The 12,493-nt window shown below is 35.5% G+C and overlaps 1 protein-coding gene across 1 annotated transcript; it reads left to right on the top strand.

Moving 5' to 3' along the window:
• The first annotated feature begins 6,273 nt into the window (after positions 1–6,273).
• Positions 6,274–11,286, top strand: LOC110936775 (ATP-dependent 6-phosphofructokinase 6). Its single transcript, XM_022179177.2, has 13 exons — positions 6,274–6,836; positions 7,589–7,635; positions 7,723–7,762; positions 7,940–8,002; positions 8,097–8,234; positions 8,319–8,477; positions 8,587–8,640; positions 8,718–8,786; positions 8,884–9,013; positions 9,949–10,214; positions 10,306–10,354; positions 10,440–10,594; positions 10,694–11,286. The coding sequence occupies exons 1-13, from the start codon at positions 6,630–6,632 to the stop codon at positions 10,889–10,891; spliced, it is 1,575 nt and encodes a 524-aa protein (XP_022034869.1). The 5' UTR covers positions 6,274–6,629; the 3' UTR covers positions 10,892–11,286.
• The last annotated feature ends 1,207 nt before the right edge of the window (positions 11,287–12,493 follow it).

The raw sequence follows: 12,493 nt of genomic DNA on the forward strand, positions 1-12,493 counted from the left end.
TCTTTCAAACAAACCTTTCAAACACTAGAATGATGCCGATTCCTGATCCACGGTATAAACTTGGGATCTCCGGCATAGTCCTAAGACTTCAAGGGAAACAGATTTCCATCCAAGTCTTCTCAGACTTGATGGCTTTCAACTCTTGCATAGTAGGGTTGTATGTTGCCTTTTTAGTAGCATAAAAATCTTTAACCCCCTTTGCTTTCCCATTCAACATTTTCCCAAATATTTTCTTTACATTCCCATTGAATGTTTTCTCGACATTAAACTTAGTTTTCTCTGTGTAAAACTGATTCGAGATATCAACTTTACCAACTTTCTTTTTAACCTCTTCAAATTTCAGTGATGGAAAATCATCATCATTCACTGAAATTTTCATCTCACCTTGTGGCTCATCTGGCTTTGTGGAACCAGATTCATCGCCAACATTCACATCAACTTTCTTAACTACCCACACTTGGTTGTCCTTTTCTTTCTTTTTGTAAAAATTCTTTTTCAAACACTCACCAACCTCATAAGTTGAATTTTCAAAAAATTGAAGTATATTGGTTGGTGGTTCAACACCAACAATCTTTTCTTTCAATTTCTGAGAAACTCCCTGTTTTGTTTTGGTGTTTTTCTGACAATTCCATGCAATGTGACCAACTTCATTGCATCTGTAGCAGGTACGAGTTTCCTTTGGATGTGACACTTCAGATCCATTCTTCCTCTTCTCAGCAAGAAACTCTTGGTTTGACTGTCTCCAGAATGGTTTCTTCTGTTCGTCTTCTGCACTTCCACCTGACACAAATTCTGTTTTTGTTTTAGAATTTTTCTCATTTTTATGATTTTCTGGTGGAATAAAACCTAATCCTTTCTTTTTGTAGCTTCGATTTTGGTTAGGTTTCTTTTGAAAACCAGAACCAGAATTGTAACCCTTTTTCTTGTTTAGACGTTGTTGAACTCTTGAAGTGTACTTTTTAGGTTTTCCATTAAGATCTAAATCTTTTATTTCAGAAATATTAATTTCTGTCATTTTGAAAACCTTTTTAATCATGTCAAAACGAACACTTCTTATTGGAAACTCTTTGTCAAAGTATAATTTGTCCGAATCATTTAAAGTGTATGCGACTTCAAATGTTTCATCATCCAAATCTGCTTTCGATAATAAAAATTCTTTACTATAAGACCGTTTAACGTACGACTTTTGACTGTTGACTGACGAATTTGACCCTCCAGACTCAGACTCCTCATCAGTATCCAACACCTGATCGACCACCTTTTTTATTAACTCAGACTCATGATCAGTGTCAGATGAGGTAAACGTGACGTCAATGTTTTCTGGTAGTTCATCAGTTGTGTCTGTTTTTAGCTTTATATTGACTGCTTTTGCAAGTTGCTCCTCATTTGGTTTTCTAGGAGAATACCCTTCCCAAATTGGAGGCGGACATTTGTTATAGCTAACAGTCGGTTTCTTACCACTATCTTTCTTTTTCTTCGGCTTCTCATCTTGAAAAGCTTCCATACCTGCAACAGTTGGGTAAATACGATCAATGAGATAATCAGAACTAGAATAACTTTGCAATAAGCGTCTAATTCTCTCATTCTCGATCTTTTCTGTCTCCAACTCTTGCTTCCACTTAGCACTCTCTTCGATGTAAAAATTAATGGCTTTTTGCTTTGTCATCATGACTGCATTCATCATCGTTAGTGCTTGTTCTCTTTCTGAATTTGTCTTTTGGAGACCAGTTACTGTTTTGTTTAAGACATCATAAGATTCTTTCACATAATTGAGGTTGAACAGCAACTGCTCCTTCTTCTTCTCATACTCAGCAATTATATCGTCTTTTGCTGCACATTCCTTGCATGCTTCCAAACACTTCGTGCAGGGTTTGACTACTTCAACAATCTTTTCAACTTCGATTGTTTTCACCAATTCAATCACCTTTTCTGCTTCATTCACCTTTTCTTCTACCTTCACTTTCTCAGTCTCAACCATCTTCTCAGCAACACTTTCAACATTCTCATTTTGAACATCATCTTCAGTTTTTCTTGGTTGTTGTTCTTTAGCAGCTCGTTTCTCCTTTAGTTTCTCCATGCGATCTGCAAAATAGAAATGAAAACTTTCAGGAGAAAGATGAGATTTTGCAATGTTAATATGCTTTTCTTCCTCATCATCACTACTGCTATCATCTGGAGGTGACTGATCAAACTGTGCAGATTTTTCAGAATCAACATCTGATAAACTAGAATCAGATGGTGTTTGATCAAAAACAACTTCTTTTTCTAAGCTAACATCATTTTGTACACTCTCATCTGCACTCTGTGAACCTTCATCAGCACTTTCTGAGCTTTTGTTAGATGTAACAGACTGTTCCTCCACACTTTTCACCGTCTCACCAATAGACTTCATCCAGGTGGCAAACATATCTGGTTCTCTAACAATCTTAGCGATGAAAGCTTTGAAGTCTCCCTTTTCGTCAACAAACATATCCCAGCTGAAGCCTTCAGGTAGTCTTTCATCATCTTGATCGACTATACATGCTTTGCTTTCAGGTGATATGTAATTGTTCCAGTTGAAGTCCACCAAACACGCTCTCTTTGAATCCTCAATCTTTCTATCATGAGCCGTCTGTGAATCTTGTGATTGACCAACCTGCTGATAAATGGCTTTCCGGTAGTAATCGTCTTTTCCAAACAGATTCTGAGCTCCACTAGCTTGCCTGTTCTTGCACTCTCGCTTGAAATGGCCTTTCTCCCTACATCGAAAACAAGTAACTTTAGATTTATCAAAACCTAAAGTAGATACATGAGCATCGAGAAAGTCATTTCTCCCGGTAATTGTCTTGAACTTTTCAGCACGTCTAAGAACACTGGCTAGACACCATTTGATATCCATTAATTCCATCTCTTCGGCGTCTATTTGATCGTAATCCTCCTTCGTAAGCATAGGATTTCCAATCCGACCAGCAACTAGACCTTCATAAGATAACAACACAGAACCAAGTAGAGCCATGTGGTCTTTAGCAGTTTCTTCTGAAAAACTTTGACCTTCTGGAAGATTTAGAGCGGTGTTGCACTGAATCACGTAGCCATTTCCTGTTTTTGTGCTCTGAGAATGGAAACTTGTGTTTGACTCTTTTGGATTAACACTCGGAAATGATGAGAAACCACTACTGCTTTTAGTTGAACTCTGATCAGCTTTTTCTGTTGAATCCCCAGCACTGAATGCAGTTTGGATTTTTGGACTTCTCTCAGGTTCCGGAACTGGAACACTACCTTTGTAGTACATCTTTACATCCTGTTGACCACCCGGGCTGTTCATCCTAGCAATCTTCTGTTGTTCCAAATCCTGACTCTCGATCTTTTCAATGAACTGAGAAATAGTTAACCCATCATAAACACCGATATTCTTCAGAATCATTAAATACGTTCCCCACTCTTTCTGCGGTAACGCATCAGCCAATTTGTCTAGCACTCTTCACGATCTTTAGTAATACTCAACATCGACATTAATCGCACTAGTGGCAGTAACGTTCAATCAGTTTCTTCGTATCCTCACCCGGTAGACTACTGAACAGATCAAACTCTTTCTTTAACAACGCTTTCTTGCTCTTTATCATGTTTTCACTACCTTCAAATTTTACATGAAGAGCATCCCAAATTGACTTTGATGTCTTGTCATGCTGTAGCAGGATAAAGATATCTTCTTTGATCGCTTGTTGAAGCAGACTGATCATCATCTTCTCGGCTTTGTACATATTTCTCTCTTGCTCACTGAATTCTGACAAATCTTTGATAACCTGCAAATCTATTCGAGGCAACACATATTTCTTCAAGATACATTCCCACGATCTGAGATGGTTTGCCTGAACCCAGTTCTCGAATCTGTCTTTCCACCCATAGTATTCTTCGATACTCATCAATTTCGGGGGCTTTTGGGTGGTTCCCGTCTCGTTTTCCAAACTCATGGCTTGAACAATAGCAGCTGGACCAGACGGTGTTGCAAACGCGTTATAGAACTCGGTATCCATGATGACTTAGCACGTTTTTCAAAAACAGTGACGTATAAGCGAAATCAGGTGTTCTGGGTGTCCTTATGAGCGAAACTAGGGTTCTTGGTGGCCTTATGAGCGAAATTTGATAGACCTTATGAGCGAAACCTCAAATAATGTGTCACAAAAGCGAAATCAGAAAGACATTGGAGCGAATTAGGGTTTTGGTTGACTTTGGAGCGAAATTGGGTGGTTACAAGAGCGAAATCATAAATTGTCTGTATAAGCGAAATCTGATCGGAGGTTAATTTAATCCATTTTTAGTCCGAATTTCAATGTCAAACTTTTAGGGATTTGATTATGTCCAATTACGCACAGTCTGTGAAATTTTGATCCAATTTTGACCGGTAAAACTCTCTGAAATGATAAAAGAAGGTGTAGAAGTAAGAAATCTCGATGAATTCCAGCTATTCTCTGCAGAACTCCTCCTCCTGAGCTCTGATACCAATTGTAGGATCGATGTCTGACCCGAATGAGTCGTTCAGAGGAGTTTTACTTCGTTTCAGGTACGGAAAACAAGAAACAGAGGTAGAAACAGCTGATTCTTCACTTAATCTACTGATTGTATTGATATGACAACAATTACAGCTCAAACTTCATACCGGCAGCACTTCGGTATGGAATTCGTACAACAGATATGAGATTTCGCTCAAGTGACCCTATATATAGGGATGAGATTTCGCTCCAAGGACCACATGTCCCTATGAGCGAAATCTGCCTGTCCATATAAGTGAAATCTGCAACTAAGAATGACCATATGAGCGAAATTTGCTTCCTATACACATACTCTCTCCTATTTTCTCGTAAAACGTGCCCTAATCTATACAATGTGATCTAAGACTCGATTCAAGACGAAGTCGACAGATGTAGTGCACCAACAAATTCAGAAACAACTTATAAATAGTATAGCTTTCACTCTTTATAAAATAGCCACAAAACTTTTATACTTTGAAATTTGACCACAAAATGTTTTGTTTAGAAATTTTTAACTAAACATTTATAATATAGTTTTCACTCTACATAAATTGACCACAAAACTTAAATCTACAAGTTTATTTGAATCAAGGATTATTGTTAACGAAATAAAAACATTAGATGGAATCCATGTTGCAAATATAATTTGTGCAAATGATTTTCTTTTCGCCTTTACTGATGCGAATATGTGGGTAAATAAATGGTCTTAAGTTGTTCCAAAGTACGCCTGGTTTCAATCTTGTTGAGATAATTGGTAATATTGGTTAAGATTTTGTTGCATGTGTGAATTGGGTGGTTAAGTACACACAAAAGTGATTTGAACGAAAGAATATGCTTATTCTTAGTTAAGTGATTGATTTGTATGGATATATGGTCTGGTAATTAAAGATCAAAGTTAAACATGTCTTTATTATGACACAATGAGTAAAAATGTTACTATTTAGAGGCATTATACTTTATATATGCTTGAATTGAATTTCTATGTACTTAATAAGGGAATGAAAAAAAAAATTTAATAATTGTATCTTTTTATGTAAACATGTATTATTAAATTTACATTTACAATTGGTTTATAAAACAAGCAAGAAACTATAAAGTAAAAAAACAATAAATTGCAACTCCAATCTTATTTGATAATTTTATAAACCAAACTATATCTATTTTTCATTAGTAACAAGATTCCAAATCTTTTATTTCCATATTTCGTTAATTAAAAGGCGTTTATCTTCTTATATGAGTAATAAATGTGATAGACTAACAAGGGTTGGCAACCTTTCTTTTTTCATAATTAGTTTATGCATATATGTGTCTTAAATGAAACAATTAACACGAAAGGGTGATGGCCAAATCACCCGGATCCAAATTTTACCCCCCCCCCCCCTCCCCCCAAAAAAAAAAAAAATACCATTTTTTGGTTTCGTTTTGGTTTATTAGAATAAATCAAATTAAAGAAAATTTTATGTTAAGTCATAAAACAAAATCTCTTAATATAAAGATTATTAAGAAAAACATTTTTGCTTCTAAGCAAAAAATTATTGAGCTTAGATTCGTTTCTATTAATGTTATATTTATCGTTACATCTAACATTTCTATTTAAGTTTTGTTAGAAACTCTTCCACCCTCCTTAGTGGAGGACGAGTATAACCCACTAGTTCTTACATTTTAGATTGGCAATTTTAAAAGAAAAATAACTTGAAGGTCAATTCATAATAGAACAAAACTAAGAGGGTTAAAAAGAACAACCCCAAAACCCAAGCACTATTACAAAAACAATATTGTCAAATACTAGAAGCCCTCAACTGCATTTATCTTATCAGTTTCATCATCCTCTGTTATTGTCTTCCTTCCCCACAAGCTCTTTAAAACGTTCAAAATCCATCTCATTTTCTTCCAACAGGCATCCCCACATGCAATCAATCAGCTGACGCAAAGTCAAATTTGAAGAATTTACAAAAAAAAAAAAAAAAAAAAAAAAAAAAAAAGAAAAAAAAAGAAACTTACTCTAGTCTAATTTGGTGTACCATCTGTAACTTCCTGATCACTTCCCACTTGGAGCTATATATACAGATTCTGTATCTAAAGTTGTGTTACTAAATTCAAAGATTTGATGTGCAATCGTTTATGCATTCTGGTTCAGTCGGTGCTATTAAGTTGAGCAGTGGTAATAATAATAATAATCGGAAATCTAAAGTGAAGTTAAGTCATCGGAGTAAGAGTATGGGTCCACCGCCGGCAACGACGTCGTCTCAACCGAAGGTTGTCACTGGTGATCATGGGTATATACTTGAAGATGTTCCTCATTTGACTGATTATATCCCTCATCTTCCGGTATGTTTTTTTTTTTCTCTTTATTTGTTGAATATGTTGATTGTGTTGGGTAAATTGGTTTTGAGGGATGATTGAGGTACCCTTTTGGATTTTGTTTGTTGCTATTTTTTTTTTAATATATTTTTTTATCTTGTTGATAATGATGATCTATTTGATGAAGGCGGTTATTATTTTATGATTTTCTAGTAATTATTATATGGTTGTTTATTAAATGATTCTTGATAGTTGAATCTCTTTGTTGGGGATTGGAAATGATCATAATTATTATCAGTGACGGATTTAAAAGAAAAATTCGGGTATCCCATTTTTTTTTAACCTAGGATCATCCTTGAAAATTCGAGAGCGTTGTTGTTCGGCTAGTAAAAAAAATGGGCTATTAAAATGTACTTTTACCCCCTGAGAATTTGAGCGCCCTTAGGGGCCCTGCGTGACCGGTAAGTATATATAATATTTAATTTTTACATTCTGAACATGTGTTGATTATCGTTTTTTTTTATCAATGGGTGTACCATACACATGAGAACGTTATCAATTTTTTTTTTTTTTTTTTATAAAACTTTAAAAATGCAGAATTTTTGCATTTCCAGAAGTATAATATTATACTTCTGGAAATGCAAAAATTCTGCATATTTACTCAGAGATCAGATTCAAGTAGTGCTTAAAGATGAAGGGATATATATCTTTAAAGTTTTAGTGGTAGTGTGGAACTTATCTCCTAATCTCATGGTATTTATATGTATGATTCTTTGCAGACTTATCCTAATCCACTACAAGATAATCCTGCATACGCGGTTGTTAAGTAAGTTTGTAATCATACTACTTTTAGTGATCTAAGGATTTTTAATCATAGTACTTAAAAACTTGTTCTTTTCTTTTCTTTTCTCAGGCAGTATTTTGTTGACATGGATGACACCGTTGCTCAACAGGTCAGCTTTTTGCTATGCTACATTCAGTTTCGTACGATTCTTGATTGTTATATCCAATGTTGTCAAAGGCGCAAGGCATATTCAAGGCGCATACTATAAAGAAAATACCATGTTTAGGGGCTTTACATATGTTTTTGTGTGATTACTGATCCTGATAAAATGTTCCCGATTATATAGATTGTTGTTCATGCTAATAGTCCTAGAGGTACACATTTTCGACGTGCAGGACCCCGTCAAAAGGTAAAAGGATTTCACATTTGTAAGCTAGTTATAAATAATCTCTAATCTATACGTTATATATAATAAATAAATGATGCTATTCACCTTTTTTCAGGTGTACTTTAAGTCAGAAGATGTTCATGCTTGTATAGTGACGTGTGGGGGGCTATGCCCCGGTCTCAACACTGTGATTAGAGAAATAGTTGCTAGTTTACACGATATGTATGGTGTTACAAGAATCGAAGGGATTGAAGTAAGTTAAAATTCCGTTTCTGTTGGTTTCATTGATACCAGAATTGTGGGTATAATCTTACAAGGTTTGTTGATGGGCGTGCAGGGTGGATACAGAGGTTTCTACTCGCGAAATACAATTCAATTAACACCTAAAAAGGTAAACGGTATTCATAAACGAGGTGGGACCATCATTGGGACATCACGCGGTGGCTATGATAATAACAAAATAGTAAGTAGTATTCAAGATCGGGGAATCAATCAGGTAAGATACACACCATAAAAATGAACAAACTTTACCAAAAAAAAAAAACTTTTTTCGTGAAAAAAAAATATGTAACACTTATGGTTTCTTTTTAATGAATTTTTGTTAGGTGTATATAATAGGAGGAGACGGAACACAAAAAGGGGCGTCTGCTATCTACGAGGTGTGTTTTTTTTTATAAACTTTTAAACAGAACAATTTCTTGTGAACTTGACAAGTGTAAACGATGAGTTCATGCAGGAAGTTAGAAGGAGGGGTCTTCAAGTTGCAGTTGTCGGGATTCCAAAAACTATTGATAACGACATTCCGGTATATGATTTAAGAAAGCTGTCGGTTTTAGTCCTTTTCCCTTTTTTTAAGATTAACTTTGCTAATTTGAACTTGTTACTTTGATATTGATTAACAGGTTATTGATAAGTCATTTGGATTTGATACCGCTGTTGAGGAAGCTCAACGTGCTATTGATGCAGCACATGTTGAGGCAGAGAGTAATGAGAACTGTATCGGGCTTGTTAAGTTAATGGGTCGAAATAGTGGTACGTTTTTTTACAACATTCTTTCAGCCAGGCGGGCTGGATAACATGCCTCGTGAGTTTGGCCTTCAAACACCTTTTTTGTCTATTTCTCTCAAATTTATTGAGTATTTATTAATTCGTTTATTGTGATTACAAAAACAATTTTATCACGAATAATCTAAATATGCGAAGAAAATGATAAAGGAGGTTGTACGCTAAAAAATGAACGAATAATCTAAATTTTGTCTATTTTTCAAATTCATTGAGTAATTATTAATTCGTTAATTGTGATTTTACTAAAACAAATTTATCATGAATGATCTAAATCTGTGAATAAAATGATAAAGGAGATTGTATGCATAATAAAATGAACTGTGGGCAAATTTCAACGTGTTTGACCGTTTCCCATTTCGGTTAAAGTTTTACTTGACATGTTTGAGATATAAAAACACAACCAAAATCGACACGTGCGTATCCTTAGTGTTTGCTTAAAACTTAGTGTTTTCGGGGAGTTAACTACCATTTTCGTCCCTGTGGTTTGTTCACTTTTGCCATTTCAGACCAATTTTCAAAAATGCACCAGTTTCTTTCCTCCCTGGCATACTGGAAACGTGCCACTTCAGTCCAAAAATTAAAACCCAGTTAAGTTAGACAGGTTAAATGAAGGGTATTATTGTCAATTCATAAAATAAGGTGAAAATAACAGATATATGAATTGACAATAATACCCTTCATTTAACCTGTCTAACTTAACTGGGTTTTAATTTTTGGACTTAAGTGGCACGTTTTCAGTATGTCACGGAGGAAACTGGTGCATTTTTTAAAATTGGTCTGAAATGGCAAAAGTGAACAAACCACATGGGCGAAAATGGCAGTTAACCTCTTTTTCGGGTTAAGTACTATTCTCTTTAGAGTATAAGTTGTTCCTTCAAAATTTTCATTTTAATTTTTTTCAGGGTTTATTGCAATGTATGCAACTCTTGCAAGCCGAGATGTCGATTGCTGTTTGATTCCCGAGTCGCCTTTCTATCTTGAAGGACCAGGGGGTCTTTTTGAATACATAGAAAAAAGAATAAAAGAAAACGGGCATATGGTAATTGTTGTGGCAGAAGGTGCGGGTCAAGATCTTGTTGCCGAGAGCTTAAGAACCAACGATAACAAGGATGCCTCTGGAAACAAGCTTTTAAACGATGTTGGATTATGGTTATCTCAAAAGATCAAGGTAACAAACACACGTATAATTAGGCAGTTATAATGTTTGACTTCAATAGTCAAATCTTTGTCTAATCAGATTTTCTGCTTCTTATAAGCAGGATCATTTTAAAAAGCATCCAGAAATGGAGTTCAACCTTAAATACATAGGTAAGGAAGGGTACATCCGTCACTTTTACCGTGATTGGACGAGTAAAAAGGAAACTAATTATCCGGTTACATGCGTGTTTAACAGATCCTACATACATGATTCGAGCTGTTCCAAGCAACGCATCAGATAACGTTTACAGCACTCTTCTAGCTCAAAGTGCGGTTCATGGAGCCATGGCTGGCCACACCGGCTTCATCGTGGGACCTGTTCATGGTAGAGAATGTTACCTACCATTTTATGTAAGTTAAAATTAAAATTACAATTATACCCCCGAAAGACCTCAAGTTCCGGAAATAAGAAACATAGGTGAAGTCGGTTATTATTATTATTTTATGCAGAGAATAACAGAGAAGCAAAACAAGGTTGTGATAACCGACAGGATGTGGGCCCGAATGTTGTCTTCAACAAATCAACCGAGTTTTTTGAGCACGAAAGATATCATCGAGTCGATTATGGATGAAGCGCCGCCTACGCAGTTGCTAGATGACCAGGGAGCGCAGAACGGTTCGGTGGCCAAGGAAACTACTGTTTGCTGACTGGTTGCAAAGGCGGACTTTACATTCCAGTTGCGAGAATTGAATAAGAGTGTTGGATCAGTTGAGTACATATATATGCGATAATAAGAGGATGTGGATCGTACAGTTTTATGGTCTCCAGACGACGAGATGCATTTTTTTGTTAGTTGTTTGACAAGACTTGTGCTTGAATAAGAAAACTGCTAAACTTTTTAACGGGTTAATGGGTTTATAAGACTTGTGGAATAATAATAATACTGCTTACCTCAACGGGGCGAATGGGTTGATTTTATAGATGTAGTATGTCAAATAGTCGTAACCCAAGAATTGCGACGAGTTTTAAGGTAAACTAGATTTTTGACGCTTTGACTTTGTTACACGCGTTACGATTATGACATTAATGTAGCATGAGGTGACTTGTTTTTTTACTTTGACATACACGTTACGTTCGTGATATTAACATGGTTAAGAATAGATTTAGAGGAGTATAACGTCTCGCACGTTGCGGTGTGAAGTCGTAAAAGTAATTTAAACAAAAAAAAGTTGAATTTTAATAAATTTATAAAATAGGAGTGTTAAATTTATCAGGATAAAATGGAAATTAATGCAAATAAAATTTGGAGTTGCATATAGAAATTGCATACATGTAATTATAAATTATATGTTAACTGATATTGATATAAGCTTATGAATGTATGAAAGATTACACATATACAAAACAACTAAGTTTAAATCAGATATGGTGTACGAGTATTCACATATGTATAACTCCTATATATTTACAGGGTAAAGATCCGGTACAAAATGTTCTTAATCTAGGAAGTGTAGGAAATCGGGTCAAACGAACTCCGATTGAGCTCGTCGAAACCTAACCAGAAACCATAACCCCTTAAACATAAACCCTAAACCATAATTCTAACCTCTAAAGCTAAACTCTAAACCCTAAAAGCTAAACCATATATATATTTGAATAGGATTCGACGAGCCGGTTCTAACGCCGCTGGAACGAGGTTAATCGGAGTTCGTTTGACCCGGTTTCCTACACTTCCTAGGTTAAGATTGTTTTGTATTTGATCCTACCTCTATATTTACATATATGTAAATCTAATATGTTCTTCCTAGATTCACTTTATTTTTATACTCTCTAACTCTACTACTAAATTACATTTTTTTTTTCTAATAACCATGGGCTTGAACACTCACCGTTTAAAATGGCAAAACCCTACGTAACTCCTAGATACCACTACGCCAATACCCTTTGATACAATATTTAACAACAAGACACCATTTTATAGACTTGAATCCTCACCAACGTATGGCTTGAATCCGAATCTCTAAGACAATGATGAAAACTGAAATGATTGAATTGATAACATTCGAATAGCTTAGTAAACCTAACCGGTTAGTTTTGTCACGGAGAGGTCTATCTACGGATACCCTCCAGTGTCATAATAAGTATCTGGAGTTTGGAGAATAGAAAGGAAAAATGGTGGTTCGGAGTTAAAGTGATTTTTGAGATCTGTGCGGATATTTTTACCCTTTGGAGGTAGTGACGTAAGCTTGTGGTCTTGGTCGGTCCAGTTACTGTCAAGGCGGCTATGGCGTGAGACCCAGGTTAGTTAA

Source organism: Helianthus annuus, chromosome 4 (assembly GCF_002127325.2).
Source record: "Helianthus annuus cultivar XRQ/B chromosome 4, HanXRQr2.0-SUNRISE, whole genome shotgun sequence".
In the NCBI taxonomy this organism is placed as follows: domain Eukaryota; kingdom Viridiplantae; phylum Streptophyta; class Magnoliopsida; order Asterales; family Asteraceae; genus Helianthus; species Helianthus annuus.

Bases quoted from the DNA above. Each gene is read 5' to 3' on its own strand.
- LOC110936775 (XM_022179177.2), top strand. From the start codon at position 6,630: ATGCATTCTGGTTCAGTCGGTGCTATTAAGTTGAGCAGTGGTAATAAT. The intron at 9,014-9,948 runs GTACGTTTTTTT...AATTTTTTTCAG, and splicing joins GTTAATGGGTCGAAATAGTG to GGTTTATTGCAATGTATGCA. The intron at 10,595-10,693 runs GTAAGTTAAAAT...TATTTTATGCAG, and splicing joins AATGTTACCTACCATTTTAT to AGAATAACAGAGAAGCAAAA.